At 46.7% G+C, this 27539-nt stretch overlaps 1 protein-coding gene across 1 annotated transcript in view; it reads right to left on the reverse strand.

Moving 5' to 3' along the window:
- Positions 1-1719: 1719 nt before the first annotated feature.
- The window catches only part of FKBP6 (FKBP prolyl isomerase 6), a 29440-nt gene continuing 3620 nt past the window's right edge, over positions 1720-27539 (reverse strand). The window contains exons 6-9 of the mRNA XM_032591635.1: positions 19425-19619; positions 19188-19297; positions 17771-17863; positions 1720-2220 (exon numbers count right to left, since the gene is read on the reverse strand). Coding sequence (XP_032447526.1) covers positions 17773-17863; positions 19188-19297; positions 19425-19619 — 396 coding nt within the window. The 3' untranslated portion in view covers positions 1720-2220; positions 17771-17772. The remainder of the gene's footprint in view (positions 2221-17770; positions 17864-19187; positions 19298-19424; positions 19620-27539) is intronic.

The following is a 27539-nucleotide window of genomic DNA, read 5'->3' on the forward strand; positions in this document are numbered from 1 at the left end:
GACAGCGGCACTGGGAGCTCTCTCGCCACTCCCCTTCGAAGGACTTCTGGTTGCTTCCAGTTTTGCCACGGCCCCAACCAGTGGCACAGGAGCCGCGCCTTTAGTCTGCAAGCGTAAGTGGTCTCAAAGGACAGAGGATTTATTACAGGTGGGACCTGCCGGGTTGAAGAGTGTGTATTCTAACTCGTCGTGCTTCCAAACGGTCTTCCCAAGAGGCTTCAGCCCAGAGTGACCTTCCTGAGACACCCACCTGGGACCACTCCTCTGCTAAAGCTTTCGGCGAGTATCCCGAAAGGAAGAGCTGGGGAAAGAAGCCGAGAGGGGAGCGGGCGGTGATGGGGCGGCTCCCACCGCTCGAGGGTGCTGTGTGCATGCACCACACACGTGCGTACCTGTGCGCGCACGCTGTGGGGGGTGCAGGCAAGGCTGGGCAGGAGTTAAGCAGCAAGAACTGAGGGAGAGGAGGTCGGTGAAGACTGAGGAGTGAAGACACCAGAGTGGCACTTAAGACAGCGGGGCTGTGCGGCCACCCCGGAGGCCAAAGAGGAGAGCGCAGGTGGGTGGATGGCCTTGCTGGGTGCGGAGGCAGGGCTGGGCGAGGTGCTCGTGCAGGCCGGGGCGGCGGGGGGGGGGGGGGGGGTGGTTTTGGTCTGGAGGGGTTGAGGGAGGTCTGACTCCAGGTGATCCCAGGTCATGGTCATGAGGTCTGGAGCTGATCTGGGAACCATCGGCAAGGTTTCCGCGGCTTCTCGAGAAAACCGTTCTTCTGAGGCTACCAGAGGGGTCACCCAGGGAGGCCTCTCAGCACCCTTTCTCCCCAGGCACAGTGGGAGGGCCCAGCCTGCCCCGGGAAGACTTGGCTTTTTGCAGAGGGTGGGGACACGGGCCAGGTGCCTCTTGGGTCAGGAAACATGTCCGGCCCTGCGGTCTGCCTGGGTCACTTGTGAGGCCTTGGCCGTTGGCTGTGTGGACTACACATGTGAAGTTCCGGGAGTGATTCTGAAGAGTGAGGGGTGGGGCGTGGTAATAAGAGTGAGACCAAAGGGCTGCCCGAGGGTTGGGAAGAAATCAAGAGCTTCCAGCTCGGAAATTCAGGGAAGAGCCTAAGAGGGAAACGCCCGCTGGATCTGACTGCCCCACAGGTCAGGGTGAGACACCGGGAAGGCAGTGGGCTGGGGAGTAACTGGCAGCAAGAGTGAAGCCAGTGTAGACAACACCCTTGAGGAAGGTCGGCCAGGAAGGAAGATGAGGGTCGGGAAGGGTGAGGAGGGAGGGCACAGGGTTGACAGAAGGACCCAAGGGCAGCGTGGCCGTGGTGGGAAGGCCCGGCACATCCGTGTGAAGACCGAGACAAAGCTGTGGGGTGGCCTGCGGGGCTCAGGGCCAGAGCCCGGACGGGGCACCTCCCGCCTCAGCACCCGCAGGGAGCCAGGCCCCAGCCCAGGGGGAACCAAATGGGGGATAGCTGGCTCCAGCGTTTCTACTGGATTTGTCCCACAGCAGCACCTCCCCACAGAAGGGAGGTTTCAAGGGAACCCCCGTCCCAATGCGTGGGCATCTCATTCCTGGGTACGTCAGGAAGAAGTGCTCTGGAGAAGAGACCCAGTTCTGCTCTTGCCGATCCCCTTGGTCTTAACGAGCAGCTGTCCCTCTACCCCCCTACTTACTGACTTTACAAATTTAGTTGAATTCACACAATGTATACTGGATCTTGCCAGGACAGGGAAAGGTTTTATTTATTGACAACGAAAACATGTGTGACATAATTCTCTCTCTAAAACAGAAAACCCCATAAAATACACAAAGCAATCTCTATCTGTATTTACCCAGGGACATTAACAGCCGGAAGGGGGGCTGAGACTGGGAGAAAAGCCAAGGACTAATTCCATTAAAAAAAAAAAAAAGAAAGAAAGAAAAAGAAAAAAAGAAACTGAATTAAAAAAAAAAATAGCATTTTCCTGCTTGTCAGTAGCTGCACTTCCCCCTACTCCGTGTATGAAAACGTGAAACAGAAAACAGCACCTGTGAAAACACACTTTGGCCGTGCCAGGCAGAGATGAGGCAATGGCCCAGGGCTGGGGAATTCCTGCCCCGACTTCCAAGCAGGTCCCTGCAACACAGTCTGCCCTGGGCAGTTCTTTCCCAAGAGCCCCCCGCCCCCAACGACGACGGACAACTCCAGCAGCCTGGCTCCTCTTGTTTGAAGTTTAGTCGGAGAACCTAGGAATCAGGCACAGCAGTTAGGAACCCAACAGGGCTCAGTTGCCCCACACTGAGCCCTCAGCTGCAAGGGCCACAGGCGGTCACAGCCACCCATCAGAAGGAGCCAGAGCCGGTCGGTCCCAGGTCTGTGGTGACGACACTAGACGGGGTCGGGGAACAGATGCATGGCTGTAGAGCCCCTACTGGATGGGCTCTGGGAAACGGTAACCGATTAACATGGCGGCTCTGAAAGGCGAAATCACGAGCACAGGACAGTCTCAGAAAATCAGAACAGAAAGGACCCTCACTTCCTCCAGCTCAACTTCATTTTTCAAATGAAGCCCCAAAAATAAAAGACTAATTTTTGAATGCAGGTAGAGCCTTATTCATTAGAATTTCTCAACTGTTCCACAAGGAGTGACACTTCCTTAGCCATTTAAGGATGTGAAAAACACCCCGAAGAGTCCAATATAGAAGCAGCTGCTTCTCAGTGGGATACCACCAAAGACCTGTAAAACACACTGGGCAGCACGAGCCACCAGGATGTCACCACACTAAGAGCCTGGACAAACGTTTCCCAGGCAGCTCCATGGCACAGCCGCCATCACACTCCACACTGGTGCAAAGAGACAGGGTGGCGGTTTATCCAGAACCCGAAGACCGCAGTTCAACTCCTGGCTGCCACTACTTCTGCTCTGTGCTCCTGTTTCCTCATCTATAGACCGTGCACGATAATATGAACTTCATCAAGCTGGTACGATCGTGACAGTTATCTGAAGGAGGACGTGTGACAGATGCCATTATAACAACTACTGATGGTTCTGCAGTCTTTGCCCACCATCCCTCCTCCCTGATCCCCTGGCACTAAACACTGGCCCCAGAGCTGCAGAATGTGGGTACACAGAGGGCTGGGAGGCTGGGTGTGCATTCCCAGCACTGGGGCAAGCAGATGTGCCAGTAAGGATACTGCCTCCACTCCCTTCATGCAGGACAGCAGTTTCTGAGGGGAGGAGAAGCCCGCGTGGGACGCTCCCCCTGGTGCAGGAGCAGCAGCCCAGAGCAGGGAGGGGAAGGCCAACGCTTCCTCCTCCACTTGTCCATCTTGTCTCTCATTTAAACCTATGAAGAGCGCTTTTTGTTCCTATAAATACTGTGGAACTCTTCTCATTATAAGCCTTTGTTGGCCAGCTTTATCCCAAATTACAGAAAAACATGGCACCAGTAAAACATGGCCATGAACTGTGAGATCATGACCTGAGCTGAAGTCAGACCCTTAACCAACTGAGCCACCCAGGCGCCCCTATTTATTTTTAAAAGGGAGCGAGCATACACCCAAGAGGGGAAGGCACAGAGAGAGACACAGAGAGAGGATCCCAAGCAGGCTCCGTGCTGTCAGCACAGAGCCTGATGTAGGGCTCAAACTCATGAACTGTGAGATCATGACCTGAGCTGAAATCAAGGGTCAGATGCCTAACCAAGCGAGCCACCCAGGTGCCCCTGGAGAAGCTTTTTAAGAAAAGAGGGACTGTTGTGGCTGCCCCGTGGGGAAGAGATTGAAGGGGCATGAGAACTGCATGGGGAGAGCAAGGCTCTCTAACCTAGGCTCTCAGGCTGCTCTGCCCAGCACACGGAGGTGGGAGCTGCAAAGCGGGTCCAGGCCTTCAGAGACTGGCAGCTTCACTCTTCTGTTGGGCAGCGCTGTGCTGCCCAACATGTATCCCCATGTATTCCTCCACAAACCCAAGCTGCCACACCAGAGCAACCACTCTAAGGCCGTCGCACTGGACAGGCCACGTGTGGGCTCCAGTCGATAGTCCACACACATGCCTGATTAGAATGAGGCCCCTTCTCTACAGCCCCAGAGGTGGGAGGCGTTCGCTGCACCGTGCCGGGCATCCAGACAAGGGAGGGATGGGGTGGGACCACACAGGATGCGTGAGGGCAGAAACATCAAAAGCACTTTCCTGTCCAAACCCAAGCGAAGTTATGAAGAAACAATAGGCTGGCAGTAATCTCATGAGGACCTCTGATGCAGTCACACCGAGAAATGTCTAGCTGTGGGGCCAAAACCAATCTGACATCACCTCTGATCACTTGCAACTGCTGTCCAGCTTGAGGCCTAACAGGACTTCAGAACCTGCTGATGAAACAAGACAGAGCTCAAGCCCCAGAATCAGTAAGGGGAGAGGGAAACCCACCAGAGCACCCATGGAGCATGATTTAGTCATTCCACTATGAATGCTACCGTTTGTTGTACAAACACGAAGAGTCAGTCTACCATTAAAGTGTAAGAAGCAGTTAATTTACCCTGTATAGATGTGAACCCTTTGTTCTGGGTATTATGAGTCCATAAGCAGAAATTTGGGTACAACTATTTATTACTGTTTTTTTAAAGATTTTATTTTTAAGTAAACTCTACACCCAACGTGGGGCTCAAACTCACGACGACCAGGAGTCGCTTGCTCCTCTGACTAAGCTGGCCAGGCGTGCTGGGAAAACTATCTGTTATTTATTTATTATTGTGAGAGAGAGACAGCACTAGTGGGGGAGGGGCAGAGAGAGGGAGAGAGAGAAGCCCAAGCAGGCTCTGCACTGTTAGCACAAAGCCTGTGCGGGGCTCAAACCCAAGAACTGTGAGATCTTGACCTGAGCCAAAACCAAGAGTCAGACACTTAACCGACTGAGCTACCCAGGCGCCACTCCCCCCCGCAACCAGGAAAACTACTTTAGACACTTGAATAAAAAATAAAGATGTATATCCCCAATTCAAATTAAGGATGGAAATAAACTGCCAATAGTTTAGAACCCTAAACCTAAAAAAAGAACTATAAAAATACTAGAAGGAAACAAGACATTACTTGCTGGCCAAGGGGAAGCATAAACAGACAAATGAGAGTAATGGAGGAGAGACAAACTGATGAGGCCCCTCTTACAGGTAGTCTCACTCCCTGTCCCCCAACTCCATTTAACAGCAACATGCTCTTCTGACTGAGCCAGCCAGGTGGCCCCTGAAATGTATTTAAATGCATATTACATAATACAAAACACATAATTCTATTTGTGGGAAACACCGCATATACACCCACATTCTCAAATATTCACAAAAAACCTTCAGGAAAGACACATATAAAACGTCAACACTGGTTACCTCTGGAGTGTGGGCTTGGGGACTGAGAGCTTTTACTTCTCAACCTCTTTTTAAAAAAAGAAGCCTATAAGCATGTAGCATTTTCATAATTTAAATTTTACTACTGACACACAGCTGTCAGTATGGGTGGGGTGAGTAGAGGAAGCAGCACGCAGAATGCTGATCATGGTCAGATGGGTAATGCATACATGGGGAGGTCGACACGCCATCCTTGCTACCTTTAAATAGGTTTGAAAATCTCCATTTTATTATTATTATAGCTTGAAAATAATCAACCGGAAAAAAAAAAAACCCGTCTAAATCTAGTTCGTATCCTGTGCAGTGACTTCAGACATAAATGCTGTGATCAATATTCATTCAGTGTGAACACGTTCCCAGGAACGGATGGTAGAGAGAACCGCCAAGATCAGACACTGGGATTTTAGGAGGTTCAGGTAGTTGAATTTTCACACTGGAACCAATAAAAAGTAACACTTGAGCACACACAAAAAAAAAAAGATACCAAAATAGAAAAGTTCACATTTTGCAAAACCAAATCTCGTAGCACACGGAGGCACAGTCAGAGGAAAAGGTCAGCATGTCTCCAGGGCTCACAGAAAGATAAGCTCAGAGACCTGCGAAGACAAAAGCGGCCCCACTTAGGCAGGGAACCCAGACCACGTTCCAGCAAGCAGACGCCCGCTGAATACATTCATACTCAACAAGCGGCTTCCGAGGAGCGCAGAGCCAGGCCTGGGGAAAAGGCAGTCAATGTGAAAGAGAGACTCAAGTGAGGATACAATCGGTGTCTACAATAGCTGCACACAAAAGTGAGCAGTAACCAGAGAAGAGTGTGAAAGTGTAACAGAGGAGCCTGGGAGGTGATGTAATCCTGGAAGCCCGAGCCGGAGGCTGCAGAACCCAGGATGTGGAGGCTGGAGGCGGGAGTCCAAAACCCTGGGCTGGGCGGGGTGAGCAGGGTTCCCACGGCGTCGGGTGCCAGACCCACCCGGTCTCCCTGCCCTCTCCGGCAGCACTTCTGTCTAGTGCCACTCAGGGAACCAGAGTGAAGGGCCCACCTTGAGCGGCATCTGTGAGATACACCCGTAATGGTGGGTCGTTGAAAAAAGTGATGAAAGCTGTGGATCCCTCTTCAAGATCCCAGCCAATGCACAAACATTGCACATAAAGGTGAAGATTCACAGATCCTCCTGGAAGCTGTTTAACTGGTTCTCTTTCCCCAAAAGCATTACTCAGCCCATCGGAAGAACCTAGCCTGGGTATCTCAAGTAATTCCATGGTGGGGAGAATTATTTTAGAAGGAGCCAGAACCCATTCACACTCTTGTGACGTGCTGATCTGGCCTATAAGGTCCTCCGATCTGCCACTCCTGCTCCTGCCACCCTGCCAGGCGGCTGTTCAAAGCAGACACTCGCTGCTGGGCCCTCCTTCGACTGCCCCTGCTTCTGTGGCTCCATGCTGACTCCTACTATTGCTGGCCTCTTGGACTCCCTGGTGGTCCTCCAGCTCAGCAATCTGCCCCTTCCCTGGGCCACATTCCTCTACTTCTTAGTGCCGGCCTGAGTCAGGGGCCATACAGTGGTGTTCCCTGCCGCTGGGAACCCTTTCAAGCTCTGAGTGGTCCCTCCAAGCCCACCCTTTTCTAGGCTAAGCTGAACGAAGTATGCCCCAGTCCAGTGGAGATGGCCAGGACCCACAGCATAACCCTGCTGCACTTCCGATGACAACTGTCAGAGCTTATGGCCATCAACCTCCACGGTGCAAAGGTGGAAGCAGCAGGGCATGTGGTCCAAGGGGTAAAAAGTGCCACCCAACTGCTACCTTTGTTTCAAAATAAGGTTTATATCATTTAACATGTGAGGTTTCTAGTACCATCCAACCCCTCTCCTCACACAAAAAGGTCTGGAGAAAAGGCCTGCACTGCCAGGGACCACAGACCAGCTGCATCCACATGACCTGGGAATGCTAGAACCCTAAATTCTCGGGCCCTACTGCCCTGTGGAACCAGAAGCTCTGGAAGCTGTGCTCACACTCTACCCTCTCGCTCCCGCTCACTCCACACCCACAGTGCTCTTGCCCTTTGTTCCCGCTTCTCCACTGCTGCCCGGGTCACCGTAAGTTGCCACTGGCAAATCCAATGAACATTTTTCAGTCCTGGTCTTTTGAGTCCTCTGTGCTGCTAGATTTGACCCTGCTGATTACTCTTTGAAATCCGAGCCCCTAGTCGGTCTGCACCTTTTCTGGAGTCAGAGGCCCTCTGAGAAGTGATGGCAGGCATGGATTCTGGGGATACACACAGCTATTCGGGGGTTCGTGGATGCCATGATGCCCACCATAGACTCCTGACTAAACCTTCTGTTCTACTTTGCTGTTTTCACAGTGGCTCGTTCTCCTCCTGCTTTCTGTCCTCTTTTCTCAGCTCAAAGCTGGTACTCCGGGGTCCAACCTTGGCCTTCCTTCCTCTTTCTACCCCTCCTCCTGGGTGACCTCATTCCCATTCCTGGGCATACTGCCCTGCAGATACTTTTGGCTGCCACCTGCTCTCTCTCCAGCCCTCCAGCTGTCTGCTAGCCACCCCCACCTACATGTCCTGTAGTCACCTCAAATTCCTCAAGCCCCAGACAAAAGATCCCCATCTTAAAACTCCTTCAGTTGCTAACCCCTCCATGGACCCAGTTATTGGAGCTGGAAATCTGGGGATCATTCTTGATTCCTTCCCCTGCTGCAATACCAAACTGTGATTCTTGCCACCAAAAGCAGTCCCTGAATTTCTTCTCTCTCTACTCACCCCGTATCTGCATTCAGGCCCTCATCTGCTAGCTGTGAGGTTGGCTGTGGCAGTCTCCTGGTCCCAGGGTTCCCCCTGATCTCCATTATTCATTCCCCCAGCCACCAGAAGGGATTACTACGAGAGAGGAAAGATTCCAAAGAAGGCTGTTACGGTGACCTTATTTGGGATACAAGGATTAAGTGCAGAACATTTAGGATGTAGGATTGTGAGTTATCTTAAAGAGATGTGTGGTTTCCCAGCAGTTGTTGTTATAAATGCATCCCCCAAAGACGTCCATGTCTTAACATCTGGAACCTCACACTATGTATGTATGCTACCATTAGAGTGGCAAGGAGAACTTGACCATTAAATTAAGGATCTTGAGATGGGAGATTAACCTGGATTACTTGGGTGGGCCCAGCACATTCAGAAGGATTCTTCTTTGCAAGGAGGAGGCAGGAAGAGGCAGAAGGGTCAGAAAAAGAGAAGAGAACAGGACAGAAGAAGAGAGGAGGGAAGGATAGAGAGAGAGAGATTCATGGCAGGGGGAGACTGAAGATGCTATGTTCACGGCTTTGAAGATGAAGAAAGGGGCCACTAGCCAAGGAATGCAAGCAGCCTCTACGGGCCATTTGTTCTAGTGGCAATAGGAGTACAGAGGAATTTGCTGTATCCTCATGGATATCACAATAAACTCACCTACCCGCTGCCCCAAAAAAGAAAACCACAAACAAGCCCTATGATAGATCAGGATGCCAACAAGAATTGTAGAGAAAATGCCTGCATCTGTCTCTCACAGCCTTTCTGGTTTCGAGTGTGAAAATGACCGTTGTGGGTGTGGTCACAACAGGGCAGACTGTGTCCTCTGTGCTAGAGGTGATTTTTGCTCATAGCTCCCTCCCTTTGTCTATTAGATTTGAAAACCGTTCACTGGATTCTTGAAACTTTGGGGCTCATCCCAGTTCCTCTCGGCTTCACCCCCATGTTTCTAGCTTCTCTGCAAAACCCTGAGGAGGGCAGCCAGGAAAACCAGCTAAGACTGTCTTCTCCCTCAGGTGTCCCAAGACACTAAGACACTTGATGTTCATTCCTTATTGCTTAGCCTCTCTCCGTTCATTATGTGCGCCTGTACCCTTGTTCACCTAGATCGGTGTCTGGGATTACATATGCCTGGAGGCAGGGTTTATGAACCGGGTTAGGAACCCAAGAAATTAAAACGGACTAAGCCAACATCTGACAGAACCTCAGGAAATATACAGTGACCCTACAGATCCGATCACTCCATCCTACACATGATGCGATCGAAGCCCAGAGGGGTTCGAGGACTTTGCTACAGTCACAGCAAGGGAGTGAAGACGGAGAAGCCCAATTTCCCATTTATCAACCCTGCAGTGAATGGTAAAGGGCACTTCCACAATCGTAGATTTTGAAAATTAGAAAAAGGAACCTAGTGATCTCCTGCAATTTAATTAAGTAGCCCTCACTGATACCTCATGCACAGAGAGCACAGAATGGACTGAAGTAAACCTTAGGAGGAAGCAGGTTTCAGGCCCATCACAGGTGCCAAGAGAGGATGTGAAGAGGAGTGAAGGGGCCAAAGAAACTCTGCCAGGGGAAATGCTTTCCCAGGCAGGGGTAGAATGAAAAGGTGCCAACCTGAGTGGAGTTATTTATAGTCACACAACAAAGGGATGACTTCAGTGATACCTCCTGAGCTGGGAGAAAAGGCATTTCACAGATATTCAAAAGATCAAGGGACTGTGTCTAACAGTTTGCCTGAAAAACCGACGGGGCCCTCATCTGACAACAAGGGAGCGCCTGCCTGGCCCAGTTACCCTGGGGAAAATACAACTACATTTTGAGGAGAGAAAAAAAAAAAGTTGGAGATTCAGAGGGAAAAAAAAAAAGTGGAGACTCAGAGGAATAAAGTCAGAATAATAATATATAAAATTACAAAAATACCTTTAAATGAGTTATTTGTTCAGGACTCAGACGAGTCTAACTGGAGGCATGAAACATCCTTATAGACTCAAGCGTCGATTTGTGAGTTTCTTCTTAATCTCTTTGGGAAGAGGGGGATCAAAGAGATTCCCCATCTAGATCCAGTCACATACTGGATATGGGGAAAAGATGATTTGCTCCTAGGGTTTCCTGGCAACGGACTAGCCCGGCCGGACACAGGAAGGCTATTTTGGAACGAGGGAACCCCTGACCCCAGAGGACATCTCTAGCTTCTGTGGTGGCACCAAGCTCTGTGGGGCCTGCTGCTTTAGTGCTCACTTCAGGCCAACTCTCTGAAGCAGGACGAAATCTCAGAATTTCAGCGAACAGGAATGTATTCTCTGCAGCATGGCCTTTATTTCCACCTGAGCCTCATGGGAGCTGCTCTGGCTTCCCAGGAAACATTCTTCTTTTTTTTTTCTTTTTTTAAGTCTGTTAAGATACTCTTTCCCTGAGGCTGGCCACACAACATGGCTCAATCCTCTTAATTCTACAGCTCAAAGGCTTCAGCTTAAGTACGGAAAGCAGGAAAAAAAGGAAGAAATTCTTAAACATCTAAGTGAGGGAGAAAAATCCATGGGCACCTGGTGGTAACACTCCAACTGAAGAGAGCTGCTGAATATATTTAAAGCTTCAGATATCATCTGGGGTTTAGATTTCAAATCCAATGAAAATGGTCAGAGTTGTTTATTCATAAGCACAAAGACCTCCACAGGGAAAGGGTCTAATTCTTTGAGCTTCATGCCTTTCCCAATCTGTAAAGTGGAAACAATCATTTCTCCCTCAGGAATGTCGGAAAGATGAATGGGTTTGAGAACAGACCTACAATAGTGCTCGGACTCCAGGAAGAACTGTTGAAAACCCTTCGCTTGGGGCACTCCTGCTAGCTCATTACGGAGCTCGGCCTTACTCCCGAAGGTCAGACAGAAGCATAACGTGAGTTCCAAAAACCGTACAGAAACAGTGACATGTGTAACTATATCAATAGGCAAAACAGCTGGGAGAATATTTCAAGTTACATAACATTTAATTAACATCCTTCACATAAAAAAGGGTTTTTACAAATATAAAGACCCAAAACGAGAGCAGGCAAAGGAGATCAAGAGGCAAGTTGCTTTAACAGTAGAGAGAGCCAATTAAAAACACAAAAAGCCGCTCAACTTCACTAGAAATTGGAGATGTACAGTTAAGATAATGTAGCACTTGTGTCCACTGTTTCAGCCAGAAAAATCCACCTGAGGAAAAAATTTGGGGGGAAACTATTGTTAAGAGCTGGGGCCCAGTGCAAATCCCCTTCCTTCTGGTATTTAAGGATCTCAAAGCATTTTGATTGGTTCTCACCTGCTCAGCCTTAAGAGTGAGTGGATATCCTGCCCGGGTATACAGAAGTTTTTTTATTTTAAGTTTATTTATTTATCTTGAGAGAGAGAGAGAGAGACAACATGAGTGGAGGAGGGGCAGAGAGAGAAGGAGAGAGAAAATCCCAAGCAGGCTCCGTGCATCAGCACAGAGCCCGACGCGGGGCTCAAACTCACAAACCATGAGATCATGACCTGAGCTGAAAACATGAGTCTGACACTTAGCTGACTGAGCTAGCCAGGCTCCCCTAACAGAACTCCTGATCAATTTTTCTATTGCTACGTTCTAAAGTGTGAACAGGCAACCAAAAAACAACTATGGAAAGTCTGCAACATGAAACATGGAAAAGAGAAAGATGAAAGCAAGTAAGCAGAAAAATAAACATTTCAGAGAACAAAAGAAAATGTGCAAGAATGGTCCTTATCTTTTAGAGGTACATAAGGAAATGGGAAATCCTTGTGGATGAAATGACAGTATTATTAGGATCCACTTCAAATTACCCCGACAGTGCTAGGGGTGGGGAAGAAATGGGTGGGGTCACAGATGGAAACACTGGTTCTATGTTGATACTATTAAACCTGAATGCTGAATACATGGGGGAAATCCTATTATTCTACTTGTCTAAGTTTGAGATATTTCATAATACAAAGGTGGAGAGAGAGGGAAACTATAAAAGACGGAAATCTGAAAAGATCTCGTGGTTTCAAATATTTGCTGAAATGAAAAAAAGCCAACAGGAGAGAGTTGGAAATGAGGTATGTTTCCTGGCAGGAGGCAGGGCAGTGAGGGAGTTAAGAGAGACACTTTTACAGAAATGTAAAGGTTTATGGCTGGCTCAGTCAGTTAAACGTCCGACTTGGGCTTAGGTCATGACCTCATGGTTTGGGAGTTCCATGGTCTCTCATTGGGTTCTGTGCTCATAGCTCAGGGTGTGGAGCCTGCTTCAGATTCTGTGTCTCCGTGTCTCTCTCTCTCTCTCTGCCCCTCCCCTGCTTGTACTCTCTCTCAAAAATAAATATTTTAAAAAATGTAAAGAAACATAAAGGGTATAGAGGATCCCTGCAGAAGGTCTAACATCCAACCAACAGGAGTCCTAGAACAAGAAGAGAGGGAAAAAGAAGGGGGGAAATGTCATTAAGGAAATATAGAAGAATTTCTTAGCCCTCAAGAACATGAACCTCTAGAATTAAGGTACCTATGTGAAGGACTTGAGCATCTGGGGGCACCTGGACACACACTGAAATTTTAGAGGAGTTAAAAATAAAGAGATACAGGGGCGCCTGGGTGGCGCAGTCGGTTAAGCGTCCGACTTCAGCCAGGTCACGATCTTGCGGTCCGTGAGTTCGAGCCCCGCGTCGGGCTCTGGGCTGACGGCTCAGAGCCTGGAGCCTGTTTCAGATTCTGTGTCTCCCTCTCTCTCTGCCCCTCCCCCGTTCATGCTCTGTCTCTCTCTGTCCCAAAAATAAATAAAAACGTTGAAAAAAAAAATTAAAAAAAAAAAATAAATAAAGAGATACATTTTTACCAGCATCTGGAGTTGAGGAGGAGGAGCTTGGAGAAGGGGCAGGACTACTGACAGGAGTGGCACTGGGGGTGGAGGTGCCTGAGGGGAAAGCTGTGAGGGCGAAGTCGGGAGGGATGCACAGTCTTAGAGTGGAGATCTTGTAAGTGGGGTCTGAGGGTGGGGATAGTTACTGTGGGAGGCAAGTCCTAATAGGGGGCTCGTTTCTAATGAGGAAGGGAGCTTTGAAATGGGGTATAGGTTCTAACTAGGGAGGGGATTCTTTTCGTTCTAAAATCTATACCAAGCTATAAAGTGTGTGATCAAGTGTGAACTGGACACAGAAGGAGTGGGAAAATTTATCGATTATACATCCAATTTTTGGATGTTATTTGAGAATATCCACACAAGGAAGTAAACCAAGAAAAGAGAGCCAGTAAATAGTGGATTCAGCCCAGCAGATAAAAGAAATCTCAGGGGCGCCTGGGTGGCTCAGTCGGTTAAGCGTCCGACTTCAGCTCGGGTCACGATCTCACGGTCCGTGAGTTCGAGCCCCGCGTCGGGCTCTGTGCTGACTGCTCAGAGCCTGGAGCCTGTTTCAGATTCTGTGTCTCCCTCTCTCTCTGCCCCTCCCCTGTTCATGCTCTGTCTCTCTCTGTCTCAAAAATAAATAAACGTTAAAAAAAATTAAAAAAAAAAAATCTCAGAATGGCAGTTATGCATCAGGCCTATGGAACATTCTCAACGGATTGGTACACAAAATGGGAGATTTCTAAGAAGGAGGTCCCTGAGAAGAAAGGGAAGTCCCAGACTAAATGGTATCACAGAGTTTTAATATGTAGGATTTTTAAAGTTTATTTTTTGAGAGAGAACACATGCACAAGTGGGGGAGGGTCAAAGAGAGAATCCCAAGCAGGCTCTGAGCTCTCAGCACACAGCCCAATGAGAGGCTCGAACTCACAAACCATGAGATCACGACATGAGCCAAAAATCAAGAGTCAGACACTTAACTAAGTTAACTGACCAGGCACCCGTGGTACCAGAGTTTTAAAGAGGTAAGGATAAAGGCAAACAGTTCAACAAACAAAAACAAAGGCATTTATAAATTGTAGGGAAAACAAAAGCTCTTAAAAACAAAACACACACATACACTACATTGGGTTTTCAGTTAGTAATATTCTTATCACACAAAGGGAGCATAGGTGATACTGTCCCTAAATTCACCTATTTTTTAAACAATATTTATTTTGAGAGAGACAGAGCACAAGGGAGGGGGGAGGGGCAGAGATAGAGGGAGGGAGGGAATCTGGGGGGTGCTCTGTGTGGAATCTTACGCTGGGTCCGATCCCGTGACCCTGCGATCATGACCTGGGCCGAAATAAGGAATTGAACACACCACTGAGCCACCCAGGCACCCCTGAATTCACCTATTTTAGGTCAACCATTTAAACAGCTGAAAATAGCTACGGTGCTCACTTTACATCTCTTTTCCAGACACGATAGAAGTACGGCAATGGTCTCAGATGCTGCTAGCGTGTCAGGACAAGAAGGACACACTCAAGCTCTAACTGAAGAGAGCAACACAAGGCACAGAAACAGAACTAGGAAAAAGGTTAGAACACTACCCCAAGTGTTTCCAACTAGGTCGGCACCTGTTATGAAAGCCCTCTGGTGGCCCCGGTGAAACCACTAGTACTCGGGAGGGAGCTATGGGAGGTCTCCACCAAGTAGGTAGCTAGGAAACGTCTAGTTGTCAAAGTCTGAACACCGTTAAGTACACGTGCAGGAACACTGCATCCACTGCACTGCAAACCACAGGTTTGTTTGCAGCTTCAAAACAGCTTATCATACACCAGCTCGGGGTTTGCTATAAACCTTCAGGCCTTCCAAAGTGCAGGAGTCGAAAGGTTGACTTCCATCTTGACCTCTCAGATCACCCCAAGAATACGCCCATCCAGAAGTACGTGTGTGGTCGACATACCCTCTGGAGATCCACCCAGAGGAAAAAGGGTGCCGCAATGGCAATGCCGTGTCTGCTCCTTTGCACCGTGGAGATGCCAGCAGAGCGGCAGCCGCAAAGAGATGCCTCGTTCAACCCGCTGCCTCTGCTAGAGTGAGACAGAAGTCACACTCCGCGGAACAGTGAGAGCTGCAACAGCTAAATACCCTTGATGGGCATCTTCCCTCGAATCTGCCCCTCCCCTTCCTCCCCTTTGTGTTCTGAGACAAGTGGCTTTCTTGCTTCAGTCATTGCTCCCCCGCCCTACTATGCAGCGCTGAGAAGGGAGCCACTTGTGGGACTCAACACATGGTAACAGGCCAGAGTCCTGCTTCAGGAGTTTTCAAGCTGGAGCCCTGGCTGGTACAGGAAGAAGAGGAAGGTGTGGGGGTAGGGAAGAGCCCGCTCTCAAATAGAAAGGCTGCGAAAGGACACTTGGGCACTCTACAGTAGGAGAGCATGAAGCAGAGGAGACAAAGTTGTTGAGGCCTTCAGAACCGCAGGTGTCCACCTGCTCAAGTACTGGCTGTTCAACTCCGATTCTGTGAGTGCCCCAAATCCCTTCAGCAAATCTCTTTTTTAGCTGATGCTCGTTGAAGACAGGTTTCTGTCACTGGCAATAATGAGGGTCCTGACAGCCAACACAAGAGCCAGCTTGGAGGATATGGTTTCAAAAAGGCTGGTTTAGCATTTCGGCTATTTTACACTTGATCCGACCAACATTTACTGAGTGCCAATTATGTGCTGGGCAAGCTTCCAGACACTAGAAAATACAAAGACAGAAAACACACGGTCTCTGATCTCCAAAAATGTAGTCTGTTATAAGCGGAAACTTTGAGACTGTAATTAAGAGAACACTCATTCCACCAGGAGGACCAACATCTTATAAGACAAGATGCAGACAGATCACTAGTATTTAACATCTTGGAAAACAAGAACCAATTGTGTCAAAACTAGGTTGTCGAGAGAATCTTAAAACTTGTTAAGTGATAAAACACTGAAGACCCAAAAGCCAAAATATGTCACAATCTCAACAGTAGTGGCAGTAAGACAAGAATAGACATTTTGCAGGCTCTAGGTCCTGAGCTGTCAGCACAGAGCCCTACACGGGGCTCGAACCCACGAACTGTGACATCGTGACCTGAGCTGAAGTCCGATGCCTAACTGACTGAGCCACCCAGGCCTCCCAATAATGGCCATTTTATTTTTTATTTTTTTTAACGTTTATTTATTTTTGAGACAGAGAGAGACAGAGCATGAACGGGGGAGGGGCAGAGAGAGAGGGAGACACAGAATCTGAAACAGGCTCCAGGCTCTGAGCCATCAGCCCAGAGCCCGACGCGGGGCTCGAACTCACGGACCGCGAGATCGTGACCTGAGCTGAAGTCGGACGCTTAACCGACTGAGCCACCCAGGCTCCCCAATAATGGCCATTTTAGACTCAAACACAGTCATTCCTAATTTGACAAAACACCTAAAACTTAGGAATATCTGGGAAACCATCTAAAAACTCATCAGGTCCAAAACACCTTCGAGACGGAGAAAGCTGGGGGGGTTAGAGACAACGATGAGGAGCTGCCCTGCTGGATTTTCCAAGATCTGTTTCCAGGACAGACCCTGGGAGAACTGGGTCTCCACTAAATGGTACGACATGCCAGATGACACGACAGTCCAAAACGTCTGGCAAAAAGCCAGCAAACCTCTCTTCCTGCTGGACATTAACAGTAGCCAAATAGGAGAAGTATTCTGGCTCACGTCTCAGTTCAGAAAACCCACCAATACTTCAATGTCCCCGAAAGACCCAAAGGCCAGGGTCACTGGGTCAGAGCTTGTGATAAAGGCAACATTTACTTCTGATACCGACTGGTTGTTTTTGACAGGGCAGAGAACAACAGCTTTTAGATCACTTGCGAAAATGTCTGGGATGAATAGGCCTTTTCACTGCCTTCTTCTCTCCAATCTCTTTTGTAGAGAGATGTAGGTAGCAACAAAGGAGAGATTTATTACCATGAGCCCATTCGGCAGCTGTTTTCTTGTTGCTCCTTGTTTAACTTCTCTCAAGAGAGCTGAGTTATCTACCCAGCAAAGCAGGTGTTTAAGGCAGGTGATTTTGTTTCCATTAATTTTCTTAAGTAATAGTAAACCAGACTAGAGAATTATCTCATGAACTCACAGGGGAACCTTAACCCTGTGCCTGTTAAATCACAAGGCATCTGCTGCAGCAGGAAAGTTAGGTTGTGATCCCTGGTGGTTCCAACACCTTCAAATCTCTCCAACTGACAGTAAGCAGAACTTAAGAGTCACAGCTCATCCCTACTGCCCAACATCTGGATTTTGTCTTAACAATGTGTTAGACATAAAGTGATGCTGGAGGCTTCCAGGAAAAAACAGATTAAGAAAGGCATTACTCTTCATTGCAAAGCCCAGATAAACCATCACATTAATGACTATACTCAACAGTTTCATGTTCCGAGCTACTGGGAGGGAAAGGTTAACATAAAACATGGAAAAAGTTTTTAATTTTAAGGCTTAAGACCGCCTCCACCTATAAATTGAATCTCCAGCTCTGGAACTTTCCAATCTTTACCATGATCATCTTCATGAGAAGGCCTATGGTATGTGCACTCTACACAGTCACTGTGCCATTAGCTTCCCACAGGAACTTTCTACCCCTCCCATCTATACTCACTTGTAGACAGCCACTATTCACTAGTGGGCTGAGGAGAACAACCATCCTTCCATATACTGGACAAAATTCTGAAGCCTTGCATGCTTCAGCCCTTTGATTACCTTCAATTTTCTCCTACTGTAGAGCCATTATCATAAGCAGCGAACATTCGGTGACACATTTCTTTCTCTTTATCTGTGTAGTCCCTGTAATAGCTGGAGACAAAAATACACATTAGAGAAAATCTGTCTTTGTAGGAGGTGACATCTGGTGGCTAGAATACTCCACTCAGGTCCAGAAACATTGAAAATTCAGCAAACCCTGAACTGAATCTGGAGGCGATGGAAGCCGGACATGTAGGGGAACCAGGAGAGGCTCCCAGGGAAGGGCTGTTTAAGAAGCACATGGACAACCTGAAGCCCACAATCTGAGAAGATGACAACCTTAAAGGCTGGAGCCACTGTAAGGGCTGCCAGGCTGAGTCTTCCCAAATGGCCTCATACTCGGTGACCTCTGATTTATCTTGAGATTTCTTTGCTAAATAATGGTCAGATTCCAAAATTTCTACATCGGACTTGTAAGTATCTTCAAAGGATACACTTATTATTTTTGGCACCTAGGTGGGACAGGATACTTTTAAAAACCAGAGAAGAGGGGTGCCTGGCTGGCTCAGTCAGTAGAACATGTGACTCCTGATCTCCGGGTTGTAAGTTCAAGTCCCATGTTGGGTGTAGAACTTAGTCTAATTACGTAATAAATATTTCAGTTTAAAAACAATCAGAAAAGAGATTTCTGGACAGTCTTAAAAGGCCTGAAATACAACAAATGGATTCAAGTGTAAGGGGTGCACACAGGATTTTTTTTTTTTTTTAACATCAAGGGGCTTCAACTAGCAATCCAGATTAAATGTTTAATGTCAACAGGAGTAGAGAATCTTACCAGTAGAGAACAAAAAAATAATTCCTAAGAAACTGGACAGATTATTATGGACAACTCTTATTTATATGCTGATATAGTCAAAGTAGAAAACTTTGAAAGTAACTTCTGTAATCACAAAAAGCTACACTACTGAAAGACTGGTACTGGTATTACTTGGATAACAAAAAGTCACCCTCTGGGTATGAATTAGACCTGAAAGATCCACTGCAGATCAAACCAGGATCTACAAGACACATTTCTGCATTCTGTTAAGAACAGTGGTTTTCAGTTGTGGCAAGTAGGGGAAAGTATCTGAAGAACAAGACCTTTTCAAAAAATTACACTGGCCCGCCTGTTATAGAGTGCTTACTTTGGGGGTAAGGGGTGGGGAATAGGGAGATGGGATAGGATCCGGATTTGCAGTTTTGAAGTTTGTCCCAGGCTCCTCAGTGGGAGCTGTTGGTTTAGCACTTCTTAAAGCCAGCTCTAGGGGGCACTGCCTTGTAACACGCTCCACACAACATTGCCAAATAGTCCTTCGCCAGGTGGACAGACAGGAACCGCAGCCCCAAGGCTCATCTCTCTCTCTTTGGTTCGCACTCCCGCAAACAGAGGTCTCACCTGGCCAGTTTCTTCAGCTCGTTATTGATGTCATGATTGAAGGGCTGTTCCTTCTGGGCTCGGACTAGAAAATCTCGAGCCTTCTGATACTCAGTCATGATAAGACAGGCCTGTCAAAGGATGGAGTTTTAAAAACACACTTGGTTAGGAAAGACAGTGTTTTTCTAGGGCCCAAGTTGAACATCACCACTACCTTTTCTTGGGCATTTGTTCCCCAGTCCCTGCCCTCCAACACACCTGTCCGCACCGGAAGAGGGCCTTGGCATTCTTCCGGTCAATGATCAGAGCCTGTTCTCCATAACGCAGGGCCGTGGCGGGCCGCTCCAGCTTCAGGTATGTAAAGGACAGGTTAAGGAGGACAAGAAGCTTGGCTGCTTCCACCAGGTGCTGCTCTTCAGGGGGTGCTGATCGCCGGTGAAGCAGCAGCAAGGCCTGTGGACAAGGAAAATAGGTAGTCAAGAGGAGGTAGGTAATCTTGCTATTAAAAGCCCTAAGAATCCAGAAAAAAAATGTATTAGAGCTAAAAAAAAAAAAAAAAATGAGTTCAAGATCAACACAGGAGAGTTAGCTGTAAGTCTATACTCCAACAATAAACAATCCAAAAATGAGGACAACAACTCCATTTACAATAGCATCAAAATGAAGTCACGATAAATTTAAAATGCAAGAACTGTATATTGGAAACTACAAAACACTGTTGAAAAAACTAAAGGCCTGGGGCGCCTGGGTGGCTCAGTCAGTTAAGCGGCCGACTTCGGCTCAGGTCATGATCTCGCGGTCCGTGAGTTCGAGTCCCGCGTCAGGCTCTGTGCTGACAGCTCAGAGCCTGGAGCCTGTTTCAGATTCTGGGTCTCCTTCTCTCTGTCCCTCCCCCGTTCATGCTTTGTCTCTCTCTCTGTCTCAAAAATAAGTAAACGTGGGGTGCCTGGGTGGCTCATTTGGTTAAGCGTCCGACTTCAGCCAGGTCACGATCTCACGGTCCGTGGGTTCGAGCCCCGCATCGGGCTCTGGGCTGATGGCTCAGAGCCTGGAGCCTGTTTCCGATTCTGTGTCTCCCTCTCTCTCTGCCCCTCCCCCGTTCATGCTCTGTCTCGCTCTGTCCCAAAAATAAATAAAAAATGTTGAAAAAAAATTTTTTTTAAATAAAAAAAATAAATAAACATTAAAAAAATTTTTTTTTAAAGAAAAAACTAAAGGCCTAAATGGAAATACATTCCCTGTCCATGGATCATAAGACTTAATAGGAAGGCAATACTCCCAAGGTTGATACATAAATTCAAAGCAACCACTACCAAAATTTCAACAATCTTTGCAGAAATGGTCAAGCTGATCTGAAAGTTTGCATGGGAATTCAAGGGATGTTAAGTAGCCAAAACAATACTTAAAACAAGAATAAAAATGGAAGACTCACACTTTCAATTTCAAAGCTTATTACAAAGCTACAGTAAGCAAGCCAGAGTGGTTTGGACACACACAGATCAAGAGAATAGAATGGAGAATGTAGATTGAGAGTCCAGAAACAAACCTACACTTGTGTAGAGTCAATGGATTTTCAACAAGGGTACCAGCCCCATTCAACGAGGAAAGAGTAGTCTTTTCAACAAATGGTGCTGGGACAACTGGTTGTCAATATGCAAAAGAGTGAGGTTGGATTTCCACTTCACACATATACAAATGCTAACAAAATGGATGATACACCTAAATGGAGGAGTTAAACTGTAAGACTCTTAGAAGAAAACAGATATAAATCTTTCTTTGGACTTTGGATAATGGTTTCTTAGACATGACATGCAAAGCACAAATCACACACATAAAAAAGATAAGCTGGACTTCAAGTTTAAAAACTTTTGTGTTTCAAAGGATATTATCAAGAAAACAAAGAAAATGACTGAAAAAAGTCACTATAACCATCATTTACTGGTTTAAATAACACAGTGGCTTACTGATGTCACTGTGTATGCCTATAGACAATTTTGTATTTTTGAATGAAAAGACACTTGTACATTCCTGAAAAGAAAAAGAATGTGAAATGACAACTCACAGAATCGGAGAAAATATCTGTAAATCATATTTAAGAAGAACCTACTATCCAGACAATATAAATAACTTATATAAGTATAAGAAGAAAATCCAATTAAAAATGGGCAAAGAAGGGGCGCCTGGGTGGCTCAGTTGGTTAAGCGTCTGACTTCAGCTCAGGTCATGATCTCATGGTTTGGGAGTTCAAGCCCCGTGTCAGGCTCTGAACCAACAGCTCAGAGTCTGGAGCCTGCTTTGGATTCTGTATCTCCCTCTCTCCTGCCCCCTTCCCTGCTCACACTCTGTCTCTGTCTCTCAAAAATAAACAAACGTTAAAAAAAAAAATGGACAAAGAATATGAACTGACATTTCTCCAAATACGACCTACAAATAGCCAATAAACACATAAAAAGATGGGCAACATCTTTTTAGTTATCAGGAAGTGCAGTCAAAATCATGAGATACCACTCCACACCCACTAGGATGCCTATAATTTGAAAGATGGAAAACAAGCATTGGTGAGGACGCAGAGTAACTGGAACCCTTGTATTGTTGGTGGGAATGTGAAATGTTGCAGCCACTATGGAAAATAGTTTGGCAGTATTTCAAAAAGTTAACCAAGGGAGTTACTACATGAGCCAGCACTTGCACTCCTAGGCACAAACCCAAGAAAAATGAAAACTTCGGTCTACACAAGAACTTGTACGCCAGTGTAAAAGCAACATTATTCACAGTAGCCAAAAAGAGGAAACAACAGCCCAAGTGTCCACCAACCGATGAATGAACAAAACCCAGTTAAATCCACACAATATTTCGTTCAACCTTAAAACGAATGAAATTTGGTATATGCTAGAACATGGATGAACCTTGAAAATACTATGCCAAGTGAAAGAAGCCAATCACAAAAGGACAAATATTGTAGGATTCCACTTATATGAGTACCCATGAGAGACAAATTCAGAGAAGCATGAAGTAGAAATAAAGATTACTGGGGCTGGAGGAGGGGGGGAATGGGGAGTTACTGTTTAATAGCTAAACAATGTTTGGGATAATGAAAAGTTCCAGAAATGGGCAGTGGTAATGACAGTTTCACAATACTGAATGTACTTAATACCACTGGATTGCATACCTGAACATAATCAAAATGATGAATATTAGGTTTGCACATTTTTATCAAAATTGAGACAAAATTTTTAAAGAAAGAACAGAGTATTAATACACATTACAACATAGCAATATATTTTCAAAGTTCACCTAAGTGAAAGAAGCTAGACACAGAGCACCACACATTTGGGGATTCTATTTATGTACAATGTCTAGGAATAGGCAAATTCATAGAAACAAAGCAAAATAGGAGCGATCAAGGGGTGTTGAGGGATAGGAGAAGAACTGCCAACAGGTACAAGGCTTCTTTTCAAGGTGATGAAACGACCTGGAATTATGTCGTGTTGATAGATGCACAACCTTATGAATACACGACAAACCACTAAACTGCATTTTAAAAGTGTAAACTTCATGGTATGTGAATTCTAACAATAGCAAAGGAAGAAAAGCGATGAAGACAAAGCCTGAGCAGTGTCAGTGTGACTCACGGGCAGGACCCCATTTGGAAGACGACAGCCAAACTGGAAAACACATCAGACAAGATGGTGCCGGAGGCACAGAGCCACCAGCCTTCTTTTGCCTCCCCTTTTATCTCCAAGCCCCAGGCATTTGTCACAGAAGTTTCTGTCCATTGCCCTCACACCTTCTGAATTGCTTCAGGTCTCCTATCACCGACCTGGATCTGTCCCCTAAACTCTGGCCCCATTCCTAAACGGAATCATGGGACAATCTGCCACCTAGAAACCATCTTCTACAGGCCACCTTTGAGTGAAACTGAAGTTAATACATCTCTTTGCCAGTTATTCCTGTTTAAACATTTTTCTGAAATGAGAAAGCTTCAAGCAAGTCTATTCTTTGGTTTCCTTTGTCACTCATAAAACATCATCATCAGGTCTAGTTACTCGGTTTTGAAAATATTTCCAAAACTTTTATCTGCACAACTCCCACCTTCTGAAACACATTCCGGGATCCCCGTGACAGGCTTAGCTGCAACACGCCTGAAGCAGTGCCTCACGTGGAATGGAAAATTCACTAACAAAAGTATGTCCCTTCAACGTGTCCTGCATATGGTGGTGTGCTGGTAAATGTTTAACAATCAGCTCTTGGGGAAGGGGTGCCTTGCAGGGTGTGCCCATTCCTGTGGTGTAAACAGTTTAACCCTGGCCGATCTCAAGCTGCCAAAGTAACATTAACCAGCTCGTAAAACTTCCTGAGCCATTTTACAATTGGCTCTCACGAGCTCCTACACACTATCTGCGTGCTACCAACGTTCACGTCCTCCCTAAATATCACTTTTATAACCTCACTCTCCCCTTCCTTCTTCTTCATCAAGTCCAGACCCATCCGTACACATTTTAAGGTCTTCTTGAATCTGGTTACCTGAACTCTATTTTCCTGGTATTCTCCAAATGTAACCTGTGCTGTAGACTAAGTGACCACCAACTGGCCCTTGAACAGGCTCTTCTCACTTCTACACCTTTGCTCACCCTTTTCTCCTGCCCAGAATTATCTTCTGCCTCTTTCTCTGCCATTTCATCCTTCTAGACTCAGCTACCGTGCCATTGCTTCCAAGAAACCACTACCAGATGGGCTAGCCCACAAAGATTTTCCTCCTCTGAAAGGCTATAGTACTAGATACTACAGGGATTTCTTGGTCACTGGGAGTACCTTTGATCTCCCTACCTATGTTACCATTATGTGAAGCTAAGGACCCTGCCTAGATGGCACGTCCCACATGAAGCTGAGCAAAAGGCTGGGAACAATGGCACTCAATCAACACCAATTTCCCGCTCTGAAGACGGAGAACATTTCTATCATGAGCAGGTAGCAAAACCTGTGGCTGAGCAAGACAGACTTCACACTCACCTTTTAGTCTCTCCTGCCCTGTAGAACAGAAAGGCACAATCCAACAAGAACAAAGAACAAGAGAACTGGTAACAAGCCCAACATGTCAGAACAGATGGCAGAGTCTGACCAACCCAGCAGAAGGGAGCCCAATAAAGAAGGGGCTGGTCTGCAGCTCAGAGCCCCAGGAACTGACAGAACGAGCCATCAGAGCTACTGTAGAAGTGGAGCTGAATAAACAGGACACGTTGAACATTGCCACTCAGTCCCTGTCCCTATGCATCCAGATGGCCACTCCTCCCCACCACCTCCAGGATCATGGAGTCTATCTTCTGGAGAAATGGAATAGAACCAAAAGAGTTCTCGATTCAGGGACAGCAGAGGGCAGGAGGGAGGTAAACTGGTAACAGGGGTATTAGAGGACCGTTTCAGTAACAGCCGGAGAGGCCCTCTGTCCTGGTCCCCTGTTCGGCTCCCGGCGGCTCCCAGCACGCTGGTAGCCAGGCATTCACACAGGCAGGCGATGGAGAACAGAGTGGCTCCTGCGGAAACAAGTGAACAGAGACACGTGGGAGGCCAAGTGAGCACACTGCGATGTGCCCTACCAAGCACTTCCAATGCCTCTTTCCCATCCTAATGGGCAGCCGAAGATTGCAAGACATTTGAGGAAAGCCTCTATGGAAGAGACGGCCTCCTGTCTCCCAGTGGCTGTCCTCCCCTCTCCCAAAGTAGCAGGATTTTTGGCTGGGCACACGTGCAATCGGAATATAGGGATTTGCTAGCTTTCCTTGCAGCTGCTGGTTATAGCCAAAAGACAAGGTTCTGGAAAACATCACTCAGTGTGAGGGTCACAGGTTCATACTCTCAGCCCTCTTTTCCCTCCGGTGCTTGGAATTTAGAGGCCACCATTCTCAACCACAAGGCCCAGAGCTCTGCCCTTCAAATGGGAACACAGAGAGATGGAAGAGTGCTCAGCATCGGAAACCATTACGGAGCACAGCTACCAACCAGCCCTGCTTTACTCACCTCAAGCCTTTCACGTAAGAAACAGTAACACTGACCTAATGATAGGAGTCTGGGACCTACCACCAAACCTAAGACAAATGGACAATATCCAATGGGCAGGAAAAAAAAAAAATCAGGCAGAAAAAGAATGGAGTTTTTTTTTTTTTTAATCTGAAAAGCAGAGAGAAGAAAATTACAACCAATACTCAAAACATAAGAAAAGCTGATGCATGCGTGAAACAAGAACACAATGCTGGGGAAAGTTAAAAAAAAAAAAAAAAAATGAATGAACCGTTCCTCAGATGAGATGGCAAATAGAGTCCAGGACAGCTCCCAGACAGTGGGATGGCAAAAGCGAGATGGGCAAGGACAGAAAAAAAGGAAAGTTGAGGCTCAATCCAGGAGGACTGACAACCAAGAGTCCCAAAAAAGAGAAGACAGAAACAAGGACAAATTACCAAAGAAATAGATGAAGGAAGTTTCCCAGAACACAGGACAGGTTTCCTGAAAGATGCACCAGGGGTTCAATACCAACAAATTTTAAAAAACACAAACACCACTGTAAAATTATAATGATGCTAGAGGAAGAAAGATCCTTACATCCTTACAGAGAAGAAAAAGAAAAAGCCACATATAAAGGTACAGGAACCTAAATTTTATCCAGACTTCCTGACAGCCATTGTAAAGCTAGAGTCAAACAATATTCTTCAAAATCTGAGGGATGATGGCCGCATGCTAGAATTCCTAGAATTCTATACTCCGTATGCCAACTGCTAAGTGTGAACTACAAGAATATTTTTAGAAATGTAAGGATGTGCTCTATCAGCACAAGGGGGCAAGTGGAGAAAAACAACAGGAAGTCCACAAACAGAACCACAGGGCAGCCCAGGATAAGAACACTGAACCAGAACACCAGAGAGCAGAGGGAAAGCCCTAGCGGGAATTAGAGATCCACATTCCAGAACTAGAAGCAAGAGCTGTTAAAAACAGGAACTAAAGCATGTCGAGTATCAATTCACAATGCCAGAAAAAGCAGCAAACAGGCTTAAAGAGGGACCACCTCAGGGGACCAGACCCGGGAAACAGGACTAACAATGGAAGGACTGGTCTGTTCACTGGAAAGGTCTTTCCCATGTGAGCAAGCTCGGTTTCAAAAAACTTTACAACATTAATAGTATCCACGATTTGAGCCAACTATGAACCCAAGCCTATACCCTCCACGTTTAGGACCCTGATTCTATCAGCATTCCGAAAGCACACACACACATGCATTCTCCAGTCTCCATGTCTCTCTCTCAAGCAATACGCAGAGACCAAACATGGCAGATACCTTTAGCCACCTACCCAATATCGATCTCCCTCCCCCTCTAGCAGCGCCTCTACGTCACCCAAAGCAGTGGTACGCCAACTACATTTCCTAGCTTCCTACAGTCAATGGGGTCCGCTGAATATGGGTCTGGCCAAGGATATAAAAACGAAAGTCACTGGGTTAAGGGAGTACTTCTGGAGAGCTCTTAACATGAACACACCACACTCTTCTCCTCTCCCTCCTTCCTGCCCAGGTGACCATGTGATGCTACAGGTTGAAGGACCATCTCGGGGCGAAAAAGACAAGGAGATGTTAAGGGCAGTGGAGCAGAAAGACAAAAGGAACCTGAATCCCTGATGGCTTTGTGGAACTGATCTACCACCCTTGGACTGCCTCCCTTCTCATTTAAATAAAAATTAAATCTGAAGATTTAAGTTTTTCAGGATTCTGTTGCTTACAGCTGAATACAAATTCTGACTGATTTAGGCTCCCTTCGCAAATGAGAGAAAATCAGAATACCCCTAGACTCGCCTCTAGAACCTAGGGCACAGTTTGGCACACAGAAAATGCTTATAGTATTTGTTGAATGAGTTACAAAGCAAACAGTGAATTCCTGTCAGCATAACCTATGCAAGAAGCCAAACCACAATCAGAAGCCTGGTGAGAATGGAGTCACCTCAGAGAGCTAGAGAAAGCTCCACCGTCAGACAGGAAATGAAGATGGCAAGCGGGATGGAAAAATCAGTTGGTAGGACCTAATCCTGGAATGAGAACTTTTAAAGACTTTTTACTGAAATACACACAAATGTACACACACAGGTAAAACAAGTGGACAGTTCAACAACCTTTCACAATCTGAACACACCCACGTAACCACATCCAGACACAAACACAGAACATTACTGGGCTCCTCAAATCCCATGTCCCCTCTCTCAGTCATTATTCCCGGCATGAGGATTTTTTTAATGAGATTTTTTTTTCAAAGACTGCATATGAAAAATAAGAACAAACAGGAACATTTAAAAGTTTTTAGGTTGTTTTTTTAAGGATGGGAAGAGAGCCATACATGT

Source organism: Lynx canadensis, chromosome E3 (assembly GCF_007474595.2).
Source record: "Lynx canadensis isolate LIC74 chromosome E3, mLynCan4.pri.v2, whole genome shotgun sequence".
NCBI lineage: Eukaryota > Metazoa > Chordata > Mammalia > Carnivora > Felidae > Lynx > Lynx canadensis.